General features: G+C 40.5%; 1 protein-coding gene across 1 annotated transcript; it reads right to left on the reverse strand.

Moving 5' to 3' along the window:
- Positions 1-5,991: 5,991 nt before the first annotated feature.
- On the reverse strand, positions 5,992-22,620 carry SLC25A17 (solute carrier family 25 member 17). The gene is made up of 9 exons (XM_030960666.1): positions 22,446-22,620; positions 19,000-19,060; positions 17,967-18,033; positions 15,402-15,553; positions 13,591-13,707; positions 12,761-12,906; positions 10,833-10,928; positions 7,064-7,146; positions 5,992-6,606 (listed from the first exon to the last, which is right to left on the reverse strand). Exons 1-9 carry the CDS (start codon positions 22,605-22,607, stop codon positions 6,459-6,461), a joined length of 1,032 nt encoding a protein of 343 aa, XP_030816526.1. The 5' UTR covers positions 22,608-22,620; the 3' UTR covers positions 5,992-6,458.

The raw sequence follows: 22,620 nt of genomic DNA on the forward strand, positions 1-22,620 counted from the left end.
TGACACGCTACAGGAGCAGTTAGCATCTTGCACACAGGAGCTACAAGGCTTCCATGAATGTTTCTCCTTCAACTTTAGAAAAAACTTACACGTATTTGTTCTAGAGAAAAGCAATGAGGAAAAAAATCTTACTGAATTCTTTCTCCATTGTTTTTTGTCCTCTTCCCTGCTTAGGAGGAAAATAGAAATTTTTCCCATTATATCCCGCAAACACTAAGTATATCCACTAAACACAATGTTTCAATGTTCTTGGAACACTCTGCTTTATTCTTGATAAATACTTTGAGAGTTTTGAAAGCATCATATGAAATTTCCAATTTGTATCTTTCAAAATATTATGGAAAGACTAAAATAAAAGGTTGTCATGTGAAAAAAATACAAAACTGTCATACATTGCCTTCTGTAATCCTGGGAATTTCAAAACTGGAAAACAGTGGTGTCAAAGTATTCTTGATTCATGGCCACAAAGCAAGCCTAGGAGAAATAATTCAAAAGAAATGAAGATATTTGTTTTGTATGCAGCAGGTGACTCTGAGGCTTGGGACTACATGGACATGTGCATGAGGAAAGATAATGAGAAAAATCCATCAAATTAGTTTTCTCACATCAGCACTCATGAAAGACAGCACTTCATAAAACCTTCACATCAACAAGTCACCATGACTCCTCAGGGACATTAAAAGAACAATGAACTTCCCAAAACAACAGGACAAAGGAAATATTTTTTGTTCAAAACAGCAGCTCTGGGCCTTGATGTGCCACCACTCGGCTGAGACAATGAAACAATTAGGGGAGGTCCCAGCACATCTTGAATCCACCCAGACAAGCTGAAATCTTCTGCCCATCACAGATGAAGGTCAGAAAGGCCAAGCCAAGAATTGTAAACTGACAATTTTCAGCAAGAAATCCACAGCGAAGCCAGCTAAAGCCTGGCCAGCATTTGTCTCTAATTCAAAATAAATCCTATTGGGGAAAAAGCCCCAACCTCAACCTCCATATGTGGATGTGAGAGTACAGCAGAGATTAGCTGTTACTAATTTTAAGACCGACGTGTGCTGTGACGACAGCCAGATCACAGGCACCAACAACTGCAACCCCCCCATGAGCACTGAGCACTGGCTGCAGCCAGAAAAATGGGTTTTCTATGGATAACCCTGGGCTGATCCCAGGCACCTTCTGCATACAGATTCCTGAGCCCAGCACGTGTGAGTCAATCTGGCCTTTGGCATTAGAGATAAAGCTACAAATACAACATTGTTAAGAGGCTTTCCCTGTAGTTAAAATCTGCTTCTGTGAGGTGCTGTTCCCAATGTGCGCAGTAACTGTCTGTGCCTTGAAAGTCGCTTTCATCCTCAGTCTGGCATATTGCCACTTTGGGGGACTTTCTAAATGCCTTATGCAATTTTGGCAGCAAACCCAAATGCAAATCCCAGCAACCTAGACACACCTATTATTTTCTTCAGCTGGTTTGAAAAGTCATAGAAAGCAACACAGCAAATGAAAAGCGCTGAGTAAAGGGGTATTCAAGGAAACCCCCTGACTATCCAGACCATTCCAGCTCCAGAAGAATATACACCCAAAATTTCAGTCAGGGATTGTTAAAATGAAGCCTCTCAGCACTGGTACAGCTGAGCTGGGGGTGTGAGGTGTTTGGTTGATTGCTGCTGCAATAGCACCCCCACGAGCTGGGCTCCACTGTGCAAGTGCTAGACCAGGATCTGGTAATGTGCTGGAGAATCTCTCACAGGTAGATTCTGGCCTTGTTATCACTTCACATTTCCATTGCTGCAAATTATGGGGACACTGTTGTCTTGTGGGCTTTCTGATCTGGACCACTACCAAATTCTTGCTCTTCCCTCTCTTCCAGCTGCAGTAGCTGGAGGATAATTTCCCAAACTGCAGAGGACAGAAATAAATCCATCTTTGCACAAGCTTCTGCCCCCTACCTTGAAGTGGCTGTGCTGTGCTTCAGGCTGCTCTGACAAATGCACTACATTGCTACAGACAGCAGAGAAAAATGTTGTCCACCAAATAGAAAGGTGATCTCTTTTTAATTATCATTTTCCAAAACGTTCTGGAGTTCCTTTATTTTAAACACAAAGCAAAGGAAGAATCAAGAAGTTAAAATAACTCTCTAGCAGGCAGTTTATTGCTTGGTGCAGTGCCAGTTCATAAAAGTTCTTTTGCTGTTGCTCATTGAATCCTAAAGCTATCCTTTTATCTAGTGCTATCAAGACCTGTAAGCCATGAATATTATGTAAGCTATAGATGATGTTACACACTAGTAAAGTTTTACACTAGGTCAGCTTCAACAGCCCTGTACAGACCATGCAGTCATGCACAGCTTTATTTTTGCAAGAGGTGGACCTGGCCCCTCTCTGTACCAGGAAAACTTGCTTTGAAGAGGCCTCTTCAGCCCACACAGACCATCAAACCATGCCCTAAAACCTCTCTGTTTCTGCTGTGAAGAGGCAGAGAGAGGTTTATAATGCCCACAAAGTACCCTTTGCAGACACAGAATTCAGCTTTTTAGATTAAGTGAATAAACAATTACCTAAAAACAACTGGTTTAATACTCATGTTCCTCATCATGTCATCCTCATTCTTCTTTATGTGAATCATATTGATTAAAAAAAAAAAAAAAGAGAAGACATAAACCCCAACAACGGGCATAAACACTATGGGTCTCCTATATAGCTCCCTCTCTCCCACAGCCCTGTGCTCTCCTGCCCCATGCTCACCTGCTAAGAAATATTTTTGACATGTGGTGTAAAAATAACTCCACTGATGGCAAGGAATACCTTTTCCAACAGATGCCTGTGCAAGGAATATCCCAGTTTGAAAGCTCACCTGTTTTTTCCTCTGAATGGATGGTGTTTACCTGCCTTAGCTACAAAAGTCCAGCAAGGAGCAGGGTCAGCACAGCCCCTTTTCCTTCCTCAGCAGGTGAGCAGTAAGACGTGTAAAGACGAATTAATCTGGACAAGAAGCTTTGCAGCACAGCGAGCTCTATTCCTCTTGGTCAGACTGGAGGTAAATCCTGTTTTTCCTCCCCCAAAGGGTATGCACCAGCTTTCAGGTTTTAATAACTTTCTTCAGTGCAGCCAGAAAATCATTTGATGGAGAGACTCTTCCAGCAAAGTACAGCCAGCTCTGGCAGCAAATACTCAGCAATTCAACATTACGTAAAACAAAAAGAACACATTATACCCTATCAGTTGTCATCCTCCTGAGGCTTAGTGAATAGCATTTCTATTATATGATACATTGAGATATATATACACACACACACAAGATATATATACACACACAAATAACTTTAGTGGATAAGCCAAAATGTGTTAAATACTGTCCTACCATGCAGGAAACCTATAATTGCAAGAAACATGGTTTGGAATACAAATTGGAGCAGAATTTATGAAGCCACTTGCTTTGCAATCTCTAAGATGCCACAGGAGCTTCCTACCTTCAGTCAAAGTGTGAGGTGGGAAAGAGAAAGAAGAGCACAGGATTAAATTTAAATCTCCTAAACTGAGCCAAGGACAGAATCACCCATGACAGAACTCTGCTAAGACAGACGATCCTCTCTGCTGCTCTCCTTTGTAATCATTGTTCCTTTCTCTCATCTCTGAAAAATAGCATTAAAAATTAGGGAGAAGATCTGTTTTTCATCTGAAGATTAAAATATTTTCTGTTAAGTCCTCTAGAAATTAATTTACACAATTTTTGGATGGAACAGTTACTACTGCTGCACAGCAGAAGTGCAGAGCACTGGCAGCCAAGGCTGTCACTGCAGGTGCTTGTGCCTAGAGCTGCTTCTGCCACACCACCTCACACTCTGCCTCCATGGTCCATCTCCAGCTTTCACTGCCACAACCATGTCCATTGGGAGCCACCTGTGTCTAAAGGAACACTTGTAGGCTTTGTGCTGTTTGATGGCAACTATGTCATTAGTTTGCCAACTATTTTTCTCTAGTGAAATAACAAATCCACAGAGCCAGATTAGCTGGATTATATGTCTTTACAACACCCCCTAAATAAGCTGTTATTTGCTTATGAGAGAGACAGCAGGAAATGACAATTTATGTAAATGTATTTTAAACTAGAATAGAATTATTTTATTTAGTTTTCATTTCTGGACAGTATTTATCCACCAAGAATGAATTACAACTCAAGTACCAAGATTAAAAATAGTCTCTCATAGTTTGCTTTGATAAATTATGGATTTTTTTAATGTCAAAAATACTCACCAAGGCTGAAATAGTTTTAGGCAGTCTAACAGAAATGCCATCATCTGTTCAAACTACATCTGAGAAAACTTAGGTAGAGGTACCAGCTGCAACATGGACATTTGCCTGCCAATTGAATAAATGACTTAACAATTCCTCAACCATTTGCATTTTGGCTCAGTCACACAAGGTTAAGTTGGTTTTCAGTTATTTCAGTTTAATGTCTGAATCAATACCAGAGAATCCAGAAGCAAAAGAAGTTTTAAATGCTACAGGTCAACCATGAAAAGAAAACTGGAGATGCTCCCAGCTTCAGTAACTTTTGCTTTCACTCCTTTATGAAACTGTTTCATTACAATTGGTCAGCAGAGCCAAGTAGAGAGATTAGGGCAGAATGTCAGACACAGCCAAGACCAGCACACTTTCACACAGGGCTTCTGTATTCTGCTTTTCTGCAAAAAGGAAATACTTTATCCCTTTGAATCCACACTGGCAGGTAGACAAGTATTTTTTGGCTAGTAAATGCTAGCAAGCATTTAGTTTCTTCTTACAGGTAGAGCAACCAGAAAAATACTTCTGCAGGAATTGCTCCCTCATGCCACAGAGCAGAAAGGTTCAAGGCGCTGAACTCCAGCTCCCGGCAGCCACGCAGATTTCAGCCAGACTGGCACGAGAACCACTCCGCTTCCCCACAATGATTCTGACAGCTGGAATTTCGAGGTGAGGCAGCTTATCAAGAGCCATACTACCAATTCCAAATTTCTGATTAAAAACACCCAAAAGACAGCAGAGTACCTTTCCACATGGCACCTCATTTCACTAAAAAAAAAGTATTTTCACTGAAATTTTCAGAATTGTGATTCATTCTTTTCCAGTAGTGAGGTCTCCAAGCTTTCACTTTCATCCTTTAACAAAGTATAATTATAGCTCATTACACTTTTTTATTCTTGCTTGTCTATGTAAATCCTACTTGGACTGAAAGTCAACCAGCATTGAATTAAGAGCATTCTTCTTGCACAGATACTCTCAATACTCTTAAAAGAAGTAATTGGTGTAAAGGCACTTATTCAAAAGACATTATCTGCAGAATTATTTTACAATTTCATTCTTAAAATGGACTCAATTCAGACTCCAGAAGCAGGTGCCATTTTGCAATTCATTTACCTATTTCCTGCAGCATTCAAGTGTTCTCCCCCTTCTAGACATTCTTGGTGTTAAAACTGCCATGAAATTTTTCAATACTTCAAATAGGAAACTGTTCTTCAGAACAATCCTACTGCCAATTTAACAACTGACAGAGCACAATTTAATTTGGATTTTAGGGTCTAGGAATACTGACCAAACTATGCAAAAAGAACATACACATTTTAGGCTTTGGTCTGGGAATACCAGTGGAAAAATAAACAAAGCACATTTTTGAGCAGGCATAGCACTTCTGAAGCAGTGCCCCCTATACATAAGAACATGGTGTGAATTCACATATTCTCACAAAGAATAAGGTCACAAAACTGCATGTATTTCTGTAGCAAGCCCATTTTCTTGAGGCAGCTTGAGGGACTCCGGTCAAAAAAGCAAGAGGTTATCTTCCTCCAATCTAGCCAGTATCTGCATTCAAAATAGCTGGATTCAAGAAGACAGATTGCATGCTCACTTGTAATATCCATTCCAGCAGTTCAGAGACCTCACCACCAGGTATTTGGGACAACATCAGATCCTGTGCCACAAACATACTTACAGGTAAAAGAAAACCATGCCAAAAATGTTATTCTTCATGAATTATTTTAATGAACCAAATATGAAGTGACAAACACAGGTCAAGGAAAATAACACAAAACCAGCTCCACCAGCTGCTGACAGAAGATAAAGATACAAGAATAGTTGAGGACAATTTGAGGGCAAAGAAGAAAGTATAGTGAGAGATAGTAATTCTTGCCAGGAATATCAACCAAGTAACCAAATCACATAATAGTTTAAATTTCATGTCAAGTGCTTAAATAAGATCTCAGTTTTTTTTCTTAACACGGTGAGTACACAGAACAACAGGGAATGGGCTATCCATGAATTCGCGGCAACAGGTCCTATAGAGCATATTCCAGATTTCTCCAAATACTGGAGATAAAGGTGGCTAAAAAGAGAAGCAGAGAAAGTGAGGGCCCTTTGTTTACCCAGCCAGGTCTCAGAAATGGAATGTGTTTTCTGGACCCCAGAATCTTTGGCATAGGCTCCTCCTCAATGTCTGCGCGAGTGCTTTAATCCCATGACTGTGAAGGTTGCTGCAGTCAGTTTCTCATACACCAGAAACATGAGAGCAGCAGTAAGGACTGTCTGCAGGAGCTTTGCTTCAAGGCCTTTGTAGAGTCCCACTAACCCAAAACGCCTAAGGAGGAGAAAAAAACAAGAAAACAAGCATGGATAGCTTTCTGTAAGTAAATCAGTACACTACAAAGAAGAATCAATATCACAAGTTAATGACCAACTGCAGGAATCTTAAACCTATTCTTGACCTTAAGACAGCTATGTTTAGTAATATTTTAAAGAAAAAATTCTGCAGAAATTTAAGGTCTTTTGTGCAAGAAACCTGCTTCTTTTCAAGTTGAGAGGTGAAATGAATTAGTATCCCTATGTATCCTTGATGTCACTTATTGTACAGACATTTAGGAGAATCTGGGTTTGTGGGCTTACTCTATAATATTTTACAAAAACCAGGTTGACTCAAATGTCGAGTTTAAGGGAGGCAAAAGGAAACAAAATCCAGACCCAGCAACATTTTCACAATATTAGTAATATTCCAGTCTTCTCTATCATGGGAGGAGAAATAAAATGGGAAAGCTCACCTCACTCTCTGTTGAAGAAGGTAAAGAACATTTCTAAGACTGCCCAGTGTTCGGTTCTCTGGGTTCAACCTGTGACGTCCAAACTGAAAAAAAGGAAGAGTATTTTGATGTACTACTTCCTCTCTGTGCTTGGCAGAGAACACCATACATGCAAGAAATCTGGAGAGCCTACCCTAAATCTCTTTAAACATTTTCCACATTACATAACTACCAGCAGAGAACAGAGGCCAAAGCTCACACTGCAAACTGTACATACTACTGTAATTTGGTTTGGTTTTAAAATGGATTCTAACAAATATTTCCTCTCTTTCAGTTGCTCTGGAGGAAGTTTTCAAGATCTCAATAGCATAATTTGCAGAGTCTTAGTAGGGATATGACACTCAAAGCAAGTTCTTTCTGGCTTTCTCAGCTTTCACTTCACAAAGATTTAGACCCTCACACATCTGCAAATCATTACTACATTGAAACTGCATAGTCAAGCACACAATTTATCTGCCCAGCAATGGTCTTGGAGCACTTATGTGTGAACCGCTGTGGAAGAATTCAAAATTGTTTCATCTACCTACCTGGCCTAAATAATATTTCTTTTTTACTCACTACACTTGCTTATGCCCAAGCTGGTTTTCAATAGGCATGACAGCTGTTCCTGTAGAGTTAAACTAGCAATTTCAGCAACTCCTTTTCAAGCATTCATTGATACTTTTATCTGATACAGGTTGATAGTACTGCCAGCAAGCTGTAGGTATGAATTATTAATATAGGAGTGTTGGTACACTTGTATTTGTAACAGCACAGCCTAACAGCTTTTGAAGACTGTATTAAGCTTCAGAAGAATGGTGAACTTGAATAACTGCATGTTGGATGAGTTTTTCCCATAACATGTTGAGGCAACTGCTATTTTTTATGTGTAAGAAATTTCCATTGACAGTAGGTAAAGTATGCCAGCTGATTTAGGCAGCTCAGAAATTTTAAGAGAATGCTAGGATGACAGAGGTTCCTTTACTATGTGTTTTAATAACTTGGGAGGAAACAGCAGCAACAGAATGCTAGTGGAAATCTCCTGTTATTAGGTAAATATACATTCAAAATCCACAATCTTTTCATCAGCAACTACCCATTTGATATTGACAAATCAATGTTAAGAACTATTGTCACAGACTCAGACACACCCCCCAAAAATTGCTAACTAGGTTCCAAGGTCCAGTGTCAGTCACTGCCCAGATTACACATAGGTTTCCACACTATACCACCATTAGGTGCCTCATTCTCCTTTTTTCTCCACCACTGGACAATTTTTGTACTACAGAGGGTCATTAAGAGAGAAGAAAATTATTAATTTTTCACTAGGATGTTAACACTTCAGTGTTTACTGCAGAAGACTTCCCAAAGGGATTAGCATTCTCTATGACAGAGAAAAAAGACTTCCATTTTAAAGAGAACTTTTTCTTCTGGGATCACTGAGAACATTAATAGTATTGCTGTACCTCCACAGGCAAATTTAATTTATCTGCTCTTTACTGACACATAGGCCAAAGAACAGTTTCACTGCATAATGAGTAACACCAGTGTCACATAGTTTTAATGACTGAGAGAAGGACATACCAAATGGCAAAGCTGCCACCACTGTCAATTACACAGGATAACTGTTCATTATATGACAGTAAGAAGAGAACTGTGTCAAAGAGTTGAAAGCAAAGGTGTAGAGACTTTATTACAAAGATCCCCAATAAGTTCTAAAAAAGAGTAAGTTTCCAAAGGTTTAAGGTTAAAAGGGAAAAAAAGTTCTGTACTAGTTTGATGAGGGAACTTAGCTACAATGTGTAAGTTTATATGAATTATATTGAGCTCATGTTAGTTTGTGTGCAAATCTGCTAAAATTGTTTTAAAAAACATCTGCATTTTTCTTTAATGCAGAATATTAGTTCTGCAAATACTAAGCCTTTACTTATAACCTTCTTTTTTAACATCACTTAGTGTGAGTGACAAAAACTTCATCAACTAGAACAATGCCGACTTTAGATTAGAAAACACATCACAAAATATTGCAAGTGTGAACCGGACAGCACAGATGTCACAGACATACATTTTTGCTGTCCTCAACAGATGTGTTCAGGGCTCCTGGCTATTCTTTCATACAGCAAAGAGACAGAAGTCACCCCTAGTGACTGCAGAGCTAGAGACAGGGTCCTTGTGTTTCCCATCATCACAGGGAGAAGATGGACTGGCACTGGATTTTTTTTTTTTCTTTTTACACTGTCATCAAGAGTCAGAAGAATTCTGCTCAAAAAGCTAAATGCTGACAAAAAACATGAAGCCTCAAGACTGTAACCACTTCTGTAGGAACCATGGAAAAGAATGAGGGCTGAAGCTGTTCTGCAGCCCCATGAAACCTGCACTGCTGTGCAATGCTCAGGCTAAAACAGAGCACTCCAACTTTCCTTCCAGCTCTCCTTCACACCAGGAGGAAACAGGAGCATCACAAATTAAAAACAGACTGATGTTGCAACTTATCCAAACAGACCTATTTTTGCTTAAATGTTTTTCTGTATCTGCCACTCGAGTAACAGAAGTCTGTACTGTTAGTTTAGCTACTACTGAGAGGTGTCCAGGCTGTTAAAACAGGATAAGGCATTGAAAGAAAGCACCAGTTCAGCTGATCAAAAATTATGAAAACTTCAGAAAAGATGACTGCTGATAAAAATTACATAGTAAGTATATTCAAATCCTCTTGCTTTGAAATATAGCATCCTAACTACCTTTTCACAGGTTACCAAAAATCAAGATAAATTTATTACACTCTAATTAGAGAGTTACAAATTATTACAAAACTTGCTTGAAAATTACTTTTTCCAGATGAACAATTAACATGAAAATTCCCTTATTAGGGAGGTCTGAAAAGTGATACTCTTAGCATGGAAAGCTTGTTTTCAGCAATTCAACTCATTCTCCAAATTTGTCCAAGATTTAGAACATACACAATGGCTTTACTGTAGAGGCAAGTCAAGGCTCCTCCTTACTTAGGAAAACATATTTCATGTGAACACACTTATTAATATTTAACTGCTACAGAGTTTAAAACACACAAATTAAAGTACAATATGCTTACACATGGCCAGGTGTCCTTCCCTCCTACTCCCCAGTTTTGTCTCGTGTCAATATTATAACAATATTGGTACACGCTGAGGGCAGCAGCATTATCCAGCCTATGTACAAATTGCAAGTCAGAATAAATGCAAGTGCTTCCATTACCACTACAATTAGCCTACATGGCCAGGCAAGTGGTTAAAGGTATTATTTATGAGGGAGCTCAGCTTCCCCTGATGAATCACATTCTGGACACTGACAAGGTCAGACCATCATCTGAACAACAAAACCTATGAATAGAACTTTTTTCTCAAAAAAAAGGTCATCTGCAAACAGACTGGTTTTAGAAGATTTAATTTTAACTTCCCACTTGACACATTTTCCATTTATATTCCAAGAAGTAAATGTACATTTTTGTAGTGCCTAAAAGCAGTACAATGCATCAGCTTCTGTGGGACACTGTACCAATACAATACACTGGCAATCCTACCAGCAACTTGAAACAAATGTGCACCAGTATATCAAGCTCAGTCAAAACCAAAGAGGAAAGCCATTCTAATCAGTGACCTGCATTGGGAAAAATGCCTCCCAAAACAATGGGTCCATTAATACAAATAAAAACAAGGCTTGCTTGATACAGACCACATCAGAGGCAGAGTTGCCATGAAATGAAATGATTACTTACCCGCAGAATTGACTGTACTGTCTGCAGAGGATAAGTGAGGGTGGTGGCAACTGCTTTGGCTATTGCACCAATGACAAAAGCATCCAAAGATGTGAGCTGTTCAATAGATAAAGAACAAATTTACTTCCACATAATACCAAAAAAACCAATTACCCATTTGTATTTGGGGATTCTGTACTGGTACCTGCTACCAGATTATCTAAGGATCTTTGGCATAAAGATTTCATGAAATCTCAGGGTCTTCTCATTTTAAAGAGTTGGTTACAGTTCAACTAACTTACTTCACCACATCTTATTTGTCAATTCCACCTGTTTTTGCATTTCTCAATATAACTAGACTACTGTTGATATAAGGCCATACAATTAGACCCCTTCAAAGCACCAAGAGTAGACAAAAGATAAGGAAGTATCATTTAAACATACCATCAATCAATAAGCTTCTCAGTTCTTGCAACAGTGAAACCAAAAAGTCATACAGCGCTTGTGAAAAGGTGACAGCGAAAGGTTCCTTGAACATCACTCTGTATTCCTGAGACATAATCACTACACTCCCAGGCAGAATTTTAGTCTTGATGCCATAGGCTAAAAATCTCATCCGTTTTTACTTAAGAACCCCTGCTGAAGCCCGCCCTCAGCTCCAAAGCTCACACTGCTCCAGGATGCACCAAATACATTGTTACAGCCTATGCTGATTACAGCGCATCTCAGTCTAACAGTGTGGATTAATCACTGAACATAAGTAGATGCCCATATCAAAATACACTCAAAATATATTCTAAAATATATTGATTGCAATCAAAAATACACTTACACATGCACATTTTTAAAAAGGTCAACCTGCTATATTTAGGACAACCAGGAAACGACCAAATAGGAAGAAAAATGTTTTTCAAAATAAAAATTACCATTCCTAGCTGGAAAAAAATTATATCCCCTCTTCACTGATCATGGACAAAGAAATGTCCTAATTTAAGGTGGAACTAAGTAATTTAAAAGAAACACAAGAAATAAATACATAAATAAGTATGTTATTAGCCAACAAGAAAATAACAATGCAGATGGAAGCTAAGCTCATCATTCAAAAAATGTGCATAATGTAACGGAGTAGATCCATCAGGCACAAATAGGCTGCTACAGCTGCAGTATTAACTAAAGACAGTAAAAAACCTAAGCCTCATTGATGATGTAAAAATCATCTCACTGTGTCTTGGGGAAAAACAAGATGGCTCGGTAACATGCTGGTATAACCTGACATTCTAAAATCACAAATGAACAGCAAAGCATTTTAAACATATGTTATGATATTATCTGAAAATGTAATACAAATGCTTTCCAGATCGCTGGAACATAAAAGGAACATGAGTTCAGCTGAGATTCTAGACCTGATATAGACAAGGAAAAAGAAAAAGGAAAAAGAAGAGCAGTATAAAGCAGGGACAGAAAAGGGATTGCACTTCTATTTAGAAAATCAGGAAAGAATGGCTGCAATGCTACGTTTAATTCTAGTGTCCATCCCTAGAAAAATTACATTGAAAATTTGAGGTCTTCAAGAAAAAAAAAGGTTATTATTTACTGCAAAAAGGGTTAAAAGCACACTTTAAAACAGTCAGCAAGTAAATACTTATAAAATATACATTAAAATTGAAATCTCTACTTTTAATCAAGACCTGTGAATGTATGCAAGAAAATCTGGAGAAGAGGTTCAGTTCTATTTTACAGATAGAAGAATTAATTACAGGAATCTCTTCCCTAGGGACATGAAAGATTCCTGTCTCATTTCATGATGCTGAACCCTTTTAAGACAAACTAATTCAAAAAACCACTTGAAAATACTAGAACCAAAACCAAACCCATATTCAAAAGATGCATACCAAAAAACCTGTCTTGTAACAGAGGATGTTCAACATCTGGCCTCAAAACATACTCACTTGCAGCTGCTTTTTCAAAAGCTTTCGTTTAAAGCCTTCATAAAACATAAACTGTATGGCAGGATTGAAGACCAGCAGCAAGGAGGGGAAAGTACCATTCCACAGAGCTAAGACTCCTTCATCTCGGACTATTTGATGAAAGGCATCTAAGACAAAAGGTGAGGAAAAAAATCATTACTATTTTGAGTACAAAACTCTGGATATAAAAGTTATGAGAAGTTACTCTTAAAGCTTAATATTTGAAGTGAATAAAAATCCACAGCAGTCCTTTATGCAAGTATTTTTAATTAAACTTCCATTTTAATCCAGAAGTTAACAGAAAGGTAGTGACAAAGAAGGTTCTTGTTTGCATCACCATTAACATACACAAAACTAATCATCTGCTCAGGCAGCCTCCTCTTTTTTACAAGTGTGGAATCCACATTAAGGTCTTCCAAACCTTCTTCAAAATGGCAGTAATGTTATTTAGTTGGTTGGTTTTAAAAGAAGGACAGCCTGAGTATGTGAGTGAAGTTTAATTTTCAGACTGTCTGTCCAAACTCAGACTCCCAGCTACCACTTCACGGGGCTCACTACTGCTCCATTATCTGTATGATAACATATCTGCCCCTGCAAAAGATATTTTAGTTACATGAGTGCACACTGCAAACCCTTAATTACCATCACAAATAGCCAAGTCCAGTTTCCTGTAAAGCTCAATGACTGCAAAGTGACAGAGTAGCATAGAGATTAGAGGGTGACACCGGTTACAGGAACAAAAGTCTTCAAAGTCCTTGATACATTTCACTTCATGAACTTCTCTTTGGTTGAAGACAACAATAGGTGCTTACCTATTATGCCTCTGTAATTGGTTGGTACGATGTCTTCATTTCTGAATTTTGCTCCCTGCAGCTTCAGGCGTGTGTTCACTACCCAGAGAGGGGTGGTCAGGAGTACATTCACTACTCCTAATGCAAAACACAGCATAAAGAAAATCAGCATGAAAAAGAAGATTTCAAATGTTTTCTTATCCCCTTTTCTCCCCCTGATTCGCATGCTAGTGAAATTTCTGGTAGGAAGAGGGAATAAAACCAACACAGCATATGGGAAAAGTAAATGATAATTCATACCCTGTTGTAGTGCGTTTTTAGACTTTGTAATACTTTGAAGTAGTTTTGTTTTGCATCCCCATATTTTTCCCAAATGGTTTATCCCAGACTGTACTCACCTCCCTTTACCTGTGTTATCCCTCTCCCTGATGAGATCATCCCCAAGCCCCCACCCTGGCTCTGTCAATCATTCAGCATCCCACCACCTCCATCTAGAAGCTTCGGTCCAGGTCGTGGAGTAATTAGCCAGAGGCCAGGGGTCAGCCCCCCAAGCCTTGCCCCATACGCTGTCCTAAATGTCTATCCCCCAGCACCCATCCCTTAGCGTCACTTATTGGTTAGTAAAATGTTATCTACTCTTGGTTTCCACCTCCCTTTAAATGTAACCTTGGCACATCTCCCGGGGCTCTGGGCAGGAGGCCCCCTGAGGGGCAGGAGCTCCTTTGGGACTCCTAGAATAAACCTTGGATTAACCCCTGCTAAGAGTCAGCCCTTTATGTTCTACTGATGTCTCTGGTGTCCCTTCTGCTGCAAAGGCAACTAGCCTAGGTGCCCTCAGTACCCTCGGGGCACGGGAGAGTGTCTCCCCGCTGTCGGCCGTGTCGAGGTGCCCCCCTGGTGTCTGCCGACTCGGGACTGGCCGAGGGTTCCTGAGAGGCTCCCAGAGGGACCGAGACAATACCCTAATTCCTACAGCCCTTGTTCCAAAATATATGGAATTTTACCACAGACATATAGCCAGCTTAAGAATTTCCTTCCTTACTTACTTTCACCAGCTATTCAGTCATTATATCTACATTGAAAGTATAAGAAACTACCATCACCTCCCCAACCCCCCAAAAAACCCCAAACCCAAGGGGGGTCTTTTTTACAGGTTGTTTTTTTTTTTTTTAATCAGCTTGATTCTATGCATTTGCATGAGCAATAGTCGCTGAAGAATATCATTAGCAAACACAAAGCCCACAGTGGTAACTTTTCACATTGGGTGTGCTAGAAAAGTCACGAATGTTATCATCCCTTCAAAGAAGACACTGCAGCATTCACATAAGAGGACAGAATAAAAGAGCATATGGTCCCACTGGACCTGCATATATCTAGGAACTTCCTGTCACTTTCAGGTGACAACCCAAAATCACATTTGGAAACTGACACCCAAATGCTTACATTAAAATTTCTTACTGTAATTAAAATTAATTCAGAATTGGCATGTATCTTTTCCTCTGGAAAAAACTCAACTATCACCTCTCCCTGCCACTTGTCTTCAGCATCTTTGTGCAGATGGTTAGATACCTGGTAAGCACCACATCAGACAAAAATATCATCCTAAGCCACAAAAGCACTGTGCTTTGTGCCAGAATTCACAACAGGAATGGTTTATGCATCTCCTTAGGAGGCAGGGATGACACAGAGGAGCAATCAGAAAGAAGCAGGTCTGCATACCAGTGGGAGGGGTGAGCACTCAGTGTGGCCTCCAAAGGACTTCATAAAGAAAATCATTAGATAGAATATACCAAAAGTACATTCTTGACAACAAGAAGATTTTAAAGTTTTACCTGCAACAACCCCAAGAACCAAGTCTTTTCCAGTGGTTGAATGCTGACCTTTGACCCAGAGGGCTTTAAGACTATTAAACGTATAAAAATAAACAAAATTGGAGCAGCAAAGGCTGGAGATAACAGGAAACCATCCTCGATATGGTGCCAACCTAATGGAGAACAAAAAGTCACAGTAAGAATCAGTGAAGTATTTATGTGGCTGATCTGGCTGATTTTATGCTGCGGTGGAGGATCCCAGAGATACAATGCTGTGTACTACAGGAATTACTACCTAGATATGTCTTTATCAGCAATGGTAAAAAACCATACTTAACTCCTGAGTAAGGAAAAAAAGTATCTGGATTCTCACATAAAATTTAAAAACTGAAGACTAGTTACTGAAATTCATATACTCCTCCTAGGAGAGTTTGGCAAAGGATGCAACCTGGGGACAGAAGATACACAGGTGGGAAGAATTTCTAACAAATGCCTTACTGTAAAATCTAGGGCAAATCAGTCAGGTAAGTAAGAAAAAGACACTACCTAGTTAAATTTAACTAGATTAATCACAGACAAAAAACTGAATTATCATCTAAACCTGTCTTGATTTAGGAATGATTTCGTAACATCTGCCTAACAAAGCTCCCTTCTCTGACAGGCCTGATGATCCTGTAAAACAGGGACACTTCAACAGCTGTCCTACATTCCCAACATGTTCTACAACACATCCAAAAAAAGATATGGATACACACCTGGAGTTGCACAGAACAGGCAGAGAGCTGGTATCATGTTAAAAGCATAAAAAATTACCCCAACAGCAGTAACTATAGAGGCTCTTAAGAATTCATTAAATACTGGGAGTATGTAGAATTTAATGATCTCCAATTAGACTGTAAAAGATGCAAGCCTGGTAAACACCACATCTGACTTTGCTTAAAATGTAAATGCTTCTTTTTCATCTCAAATCCATCGAGTGCTCCTCCCTCACACATAGTTGGGAATACATCTTATTGTTACAACTGCTTCTGAAGTTACAGGCTTAGCTAACAATACAGTTACAAATTAACTGACTATACAGTTATTCATAAGCTAAATTACAACAATTCTTACATTACCTATCTCTTCTGTGCTGGAAAAGAAAGAGAGAAACATCCTCTAAGGTTTATGTCCTCTAACTGAGTGTTAGTTTGGGCTTGACTGATTTATTAAGAATGACTTCTGATGATTTTCAAATGAAACATCTTGTAGTACAAAATATGAAACTAAAACAAACCCCATGAGTTTATTTTAATTACTTAAGTTGTCAGTAGTAGCATCCACGATTCACTGCAACCTTGAGAAAAGCTTGGTGTACACTAGTGAACACCTTTCAGATCACTTAGAAAAGGATGGAAGCGCAGGGAAGAAGCTGTCTGATAAACTTCTGCAGCAAGTCCTTTAGCTCAGCCTATTTGCTTTATCTAGATGAGAAAAGCAGTCTCACAAAAGTATAGTAATGAGACAAGACTCTACAAGCTAATGTGAACAAGATGTTTATGATCTCACATTATGTTTCAGATTTGTTGCTGTTTGGACTTTTTTTTTGTTACTTCAGACACTTCTCTAAATTAGAACCATTGCTGTGCCAGGCCTTCCCAATACCTTTGGAAGAAGCAATGTTCCTCTTTTGCCAGAGCTCCTGATTTTTCTCTTTCACAAGCAAAGTAGGATGATCACTTTTGCAGTCTTTCCACCTTGGTTAATTACTTCATTTTTCTTTTTTACTTTTTTCTTTCTTTTTTTTTTTAATTGAAGTTTACTTGCCACCCTCATGTTACAGAGGTAATGTGGGAATGTGAACAAGAGAGATCAGCTGGCAGAGAACTCCTCATGCATACATCTGCCCAAGTTCAAAGGTGACACAGCATTATGGGCCAAGTTAAACTTTCATCAGCTTTAATGTCTTGGAAGCACCAGTCTACTTAGGAGTTCCAGGGATTCTGTTAGGAACATACTTCTAACAAGGACAGGCATAAAACTGTTTTTCCCAGCCAACTCAGCTCAGCCTATGACAAATACTAAAGCACAGCACAGCTGAAAGTTAACTGTTTTTAGACAGATGTTGAATCCCACCAGCATAAAGTGTCATGTGTTGTTTACTTCCACATGCTTAGGAGAAAATAAAAACCTTCCAACTGGGAAACATGTCTGAGTTCTCTTGAAAGTGGCTCAGTTATCCAGGAGTTTCATCTTGGTTATTGAGAAATTGACACACCCAAGAATCCAGACAGACAAAGCTGGTTGATCAGGTATATGAAGGTACATTTGCATTTCTGAGGGGGCACAGCTACCTCACTAATGAAGGCACAGTTACATCACTGAACAGATCAATTGCATAAGGTGCTCAAGAAAGTTAATCCTAGTTAGCTAAAGATGAACACATAAGATTATGCAAGTCATATCACACTTGTGTGGAGACATTTCAATTTGGAATAAAAATCTGTCCACACAGATACAGGCTACGTGTTCCACTTCAAAAGCATATTCAAATTAGTTTTAGAGCTTATCTCCATGAAGACAAACAGAAAATCAGTATCTACTCACAGGCCTTCCTCTTTGATTATTTCCAAAAGGACAGCTGGTGTTGTCTTTGACTTCCGTTTCTCATCAACTGGAAAGCAAAACAATCAAACTTTTAGATTATTCAACATTTTAGCACTCTTTTTCAAGTCCTTATCCTTGCAATTCTGAATATACGTTTCTTCTTCCTCATAAAGGATAGAAATACCCTATTTCTCCTTATTTTCATTTGCTAGGTAAGACTACTTCCTTTTTTCACTCTTCCTCAGACTGACAGGTTCTGTTGTGCTCCAGAGTATCTATAGTCACCAGTTCCTAATAGTTGCAACATGAACTGAAAGTAGGTTCCCCTTAGGCAGAGGGCTAGAATTGGGCCTGCCTAACTGCTCTCAAAATCATTCCTTGGACATCAGATTAGCACCAGTAGCAGAGCAATCTCCTACAGCTCATCTGTGAACAGCTAAACCTTAGCAAAGCAGTCTCTTCCTGCACTGAAAGCTATTCATTTCTCAACCACATTCTTCTGACAACCTGGCTGATAATCTGCCTCCAGTTCTTAACAGAGCTTTAGCCATAGTTCTAAAATGCTTGCTGAGTCTGAGACTTTAGAAGATAGAGTTTCAGAACACAGTTCATATTCCAGATGCATTTCTGTAAACATTAGATATTCCTAATCCCAATTCTCACCCTGGATTTTCCCTTTAAACCATCCTCAGAATAATTTTGTTTTTCATTATATTGCCCCTGCATTTCGAAGTGTTCTCAGCAGCCAAAAACAACACACAAACATTATCCTATGCAATCTTGCATCTTTGTTTTTGTCTTTGGTCTTAGATAATAATTTAAAAGCCACAGAGCACATAGACTTTTCAGCTAATTAAATGGTTGCCCAACTTTCAAAAGGAAGTATTACCTTTAGCTAGAAAAACAGTGTTACTGTGACACAAGTAAGACTCCTGTTCATGTAGAACACCCCCTCTACAACCACCCTTCCAAGTGCCCAGGCCAGGATGAACAGAAATGCCATTGTACAAAGAAACTAGATTTTGACACTTACCCTGAAGTCTAAGTCTAGCTGTATCCAAAGGAAAAAATACAGTCATTGCAGTCATACTGCCCTGAAAAACAAAATAAACTGGCTGCATAGTGTATCAGTTGCTTATACAGTGCCTACTAGACTTTTGTAACTCTTTGCTTCTTGCCCACAAATAGTCTGCTGAGTAAGTTTAAAAAGGGGATAAACTCCACACATAACACATTTTTGTCCCATACTTACAAAAGAGGGTTATTTTTCTCTTGCATTAGATCAAGCTAAAATTAAAACCATTAAAAGCTTTTTGCCAAAAGAGAAAGTTTTTGAAGCCTGAAAGTTGATCTAGCGGCATCAGAAAATAAACATTGAACTTCCTCTACCTCCTGTTAGCCTCAAAAAGGCCCTGGCTTGGTGTAAACCTGTTTCCCATGCATCAGGTGGCTGCTAAAGCTGTGGAACCTCTTCTATTAGCAGCCATGCAAACTGTTTAGATGGTGGGAAGGTCTGGGATACAGCAAAGTCACTCAATGCTGTGTTTAAACTACAGTGCACAGTGTGACTTGAGCTCTTCTACAGCCGTCTTACGCCATACATTTAAGTGAGCTTTGCCTCTGGAAATACCCCAGCTCCTCAGCAGGCTGCTTGGACCTAGCTCTACAACCAGCAACAGAGGATTCATTTTCTGGTGGCGTTTCCACACTAAAACAATTCTGGGTTGAAGTTTCTCCAGTTTTTGTAACACTAGGTAGCATATGTAAGACTTGGCCACAATTACCTGGTTATTTTAACCCATTTCATTTGGGCTCTTGCCAAAACAGTTCATTCTGCTCTCCCATGTACTTGTCCTGTGTTGTATCATTCTCACCTACCATGTACCCAGCTGGACAGCAAGTGGATTAATGCACCCTAGTCAGGTAGTGTCACACTGGACACAATGGATGTGTGGCCACAAGACACAGAACAGTCTGTTTCAGCTGGAAAGGATCTGCAATGATCACCCAGTCCTGCTGCCCTCACCCCACTTCAAGGCTGACCAACAGCTAAAGCACCTTAAGTGCACTTCCCAAATGCCTCAAACACTGAGAGGCGTGGGGCACTGACCAACTCTCTCAGCAGCCTGTTCCAGTGCTTGACTGGCAAACTGGGGTAAAACTTATATGGAACTATTGTTCAAGGGAATGTAATGAGACAACTAAACTGACTTAACAGATCATTGCACATATAAAACAATTTGTACCCTCTCCCCTTCTTTTGCTAAATTGAGGGAAATAGAAAAGCCAAGTTACTTTTCTCCTAGGTTTGGAACAACTCAACTACATGATGAGGAGGCTGCCAGAAGCATCATAGGGAAGAGACAGGATTTCATGGCTAGAAGAAAGGAAAAGAGGGATAAGCAGGACCAGTCCTTTCCCCAATAACAAAAGCTCTCAAGAGGGACTCAGATATTCCTTGCTAAACTGCATTGAGACCAGCAGGTAAAATTATACTAGTGAGTGCAGAGCACATGCTGCCATGTATTACCCTGCACTGCTGGAAGGGTGAGGCCTCACTGTCAGCCTTCCCCCCACACCCTGTCAGCACTGGATCTCGGTAGCTTGCCAAGTCACATTACCACTGAATAATCACAGGGACAGGTACAGGCCGGTCCGTGTAATCCCAGGCTCTTGGTCAACTGTATTTGCACCCCTGCCTCCTCCAATCTGGTGGCATAACTTTCTGGGCACTACACAACGATGCAGACACAGAAACTAATCTGGCTGAAAAACTACTTTTTCCACTGGGCTACTGCTTCAGTCACATCAGTTCACTGACCAGTCACAGCACCCAATAAACAACTCTGCAGTAGCCAAGAGGTGGCCAGAATAAATGGCCTGAGGTGACTGCTGCCAAAAAGATGCATGCAGGACCACAGCCTGAAGCTTGGATTTGTAAAAAATAGCAATAACAAAAAATGTGAAACATATAAAAAAGTTTAACTGCTATTTTTCAGCCACCATTCACCCAATGAAGCAGCCTGACTGCTCTATAATACTCCCATAAAATTCTCACCCCTACAGCTTTTGCAACAGGAAGATTATGTTGTAGCTATATGCAGCGTTAAAGAATACTTATGTAATTCAATTAAAGTTCACAGGAAATCAAGCACTGTTTTGTGTTGGTTATTTTTTTACTGTTCACAAAACTATTCCTTCATCTCAAATTTGACTAGGTTGCCTAGAAGGTATATCAGAATACAAACAAAAGTTACCATGTTGTGGTCTGACATGTGCTTCTGATGCGTTAGCTCAACACAGTTCTGAGTCTATGGCTGGATTTATAAGCTTGGTTCACACCACAAACTTTGTTCAGGGGCACAGCCTGATTACAGCAATCTGTATTTGAAGGGAGAAGTTAACAGCAAGGTCTAGAAAGTATCACTGAGTTCTGCAGAAGCCAGCAAGAGGGAAATGGGTAGTATTTCAATAATGAGGTCATTTGAGAAAGCTCCAGTTTTTGAAAGTGGAAACAAAATCCCCACTGCCTTTGATGTTTAAGTAAGCAGACTTAAAACAATTTAAAGAGCACACAAAAATCTTGTGTTTATTTATAATAAAACCAAAACATCCCTTAAAGCCTTGTTTTTCTTTTTAGAATCAGCCTTTATAACAGAATCACTGAATTGTCACGGTTGGAAGGAGCCCCTGGAGATGACCCAGTCTAACCCCCCCACAGCAAAGCAGTGTCACCCAGAGCAGGTGACATAGGAATGCATCCAGGTGGGTTCTGAATGTCCCCAGAGAGGGAGACTCCATGACCTCCCTGGGCAGCCTGTTCCAATGTTTATCGTTCAATAACATTTAGCAACTTTCATCCTACAGGAGACACGAGGAGTTCTTTCTAGCCATCAGTATGCCCAATCCAACATACTACATGCACTAAAATTCTTAACCTCTTGGAAGCAGAAGTCTGATTTACTTTTTAGAGCTAGCATTCTGAAAAGAATAATTCAAGGGCTGGGCACACGAGGAAATCTACATAAATTAAATGCGACTTTTTAATTTACAAGCGCCACATGAAAAATTAAATTCAGTGACCGACACAAACCTCCTCCTGCTGCTCTGTGCCCGCTTTACATTTCGATCAGCAGCCGAGAGCTGCCTCACCCTCCGCAGCTCCCGAGCACGTACGGGGCCGCGGCAGGAGGGCGATGCTTGGCGCGGCTCTGGGATCGCACCGCTGAGCTGCTGCCCCTCTGCCTCAGCTTACTGAAGGGATGCCCCGCTCCGGCTTTCTGAGGGGCAGCTCCCTGCAGCTCCCGCTGCCTCAGAGGCGGCTCCGGCTGCTCAGGCCCGGCCTCCAGCCTGGCCAAGCCCCGGCCGGTTCCCTGGCCCGTCCCGGCCGAACAAAGGCTGCGGGCGGCCCGCGCCCCCCGCCAGGCCGGCACGGCCGCTCCGCCCGCCGAGCCCCGCGCCCCCCGCCCGCTCGCTCACCACGGCGCCGGACACGGCGTGCACCAGGCTCTCGTAGGAGGCCACGGACGGCATCGCGGCGGCTCTCGGCTGTGGCTCCGGGCGCTGCTGCTCCGCCCGGCCCGGCAGCCCCGCGGCCCCGGCCAGCTCTGGACTGCCGCGCGCCGCCCCCGCGCCCGCCATGGCACCCGCCCTG

The sequence above is a fragment of the Camarhynchus parvulus genome, chromosome 1A, assembly GCF_901933205.1.
Source record: "Camarhynchus parvulus chromosome 1A, STF_HiC, whole genome shotgun sequence".
Lineage (NCBI taxonomy): Eukaryota > Metazoa > Chordata > Aves > Passeriformes > Thraupidae > Camarhynchus > Camarhynchus parvulus.

Excerpts from the sequence above, each read along its gene's own strand:
- SLC25A17 (XM_030960666.1), bottom strand. The coding sequence starts at position 22,607 with ATGGCGGGCGCGGGGGCGGCGCGCGGCAGTCCAGAGCTGGCCGGGGCC. Across the intron at positions 12,907-13,590 it reads CAATTACAGAGGCATAATAG|ATGCCTTTCATCAAATAGTC; the intron begins GTAAGCACCTAT and ends CTTTTGTCTTAG. Across the intron at positions 6,607-7,063 it reads CTTCTTCAACAGAGAGTGAG|GCGTTTTGGGTTAGTGGGAC; the intron begins GTGAGCTTTCCC and ends TCTCCTCCTTAG.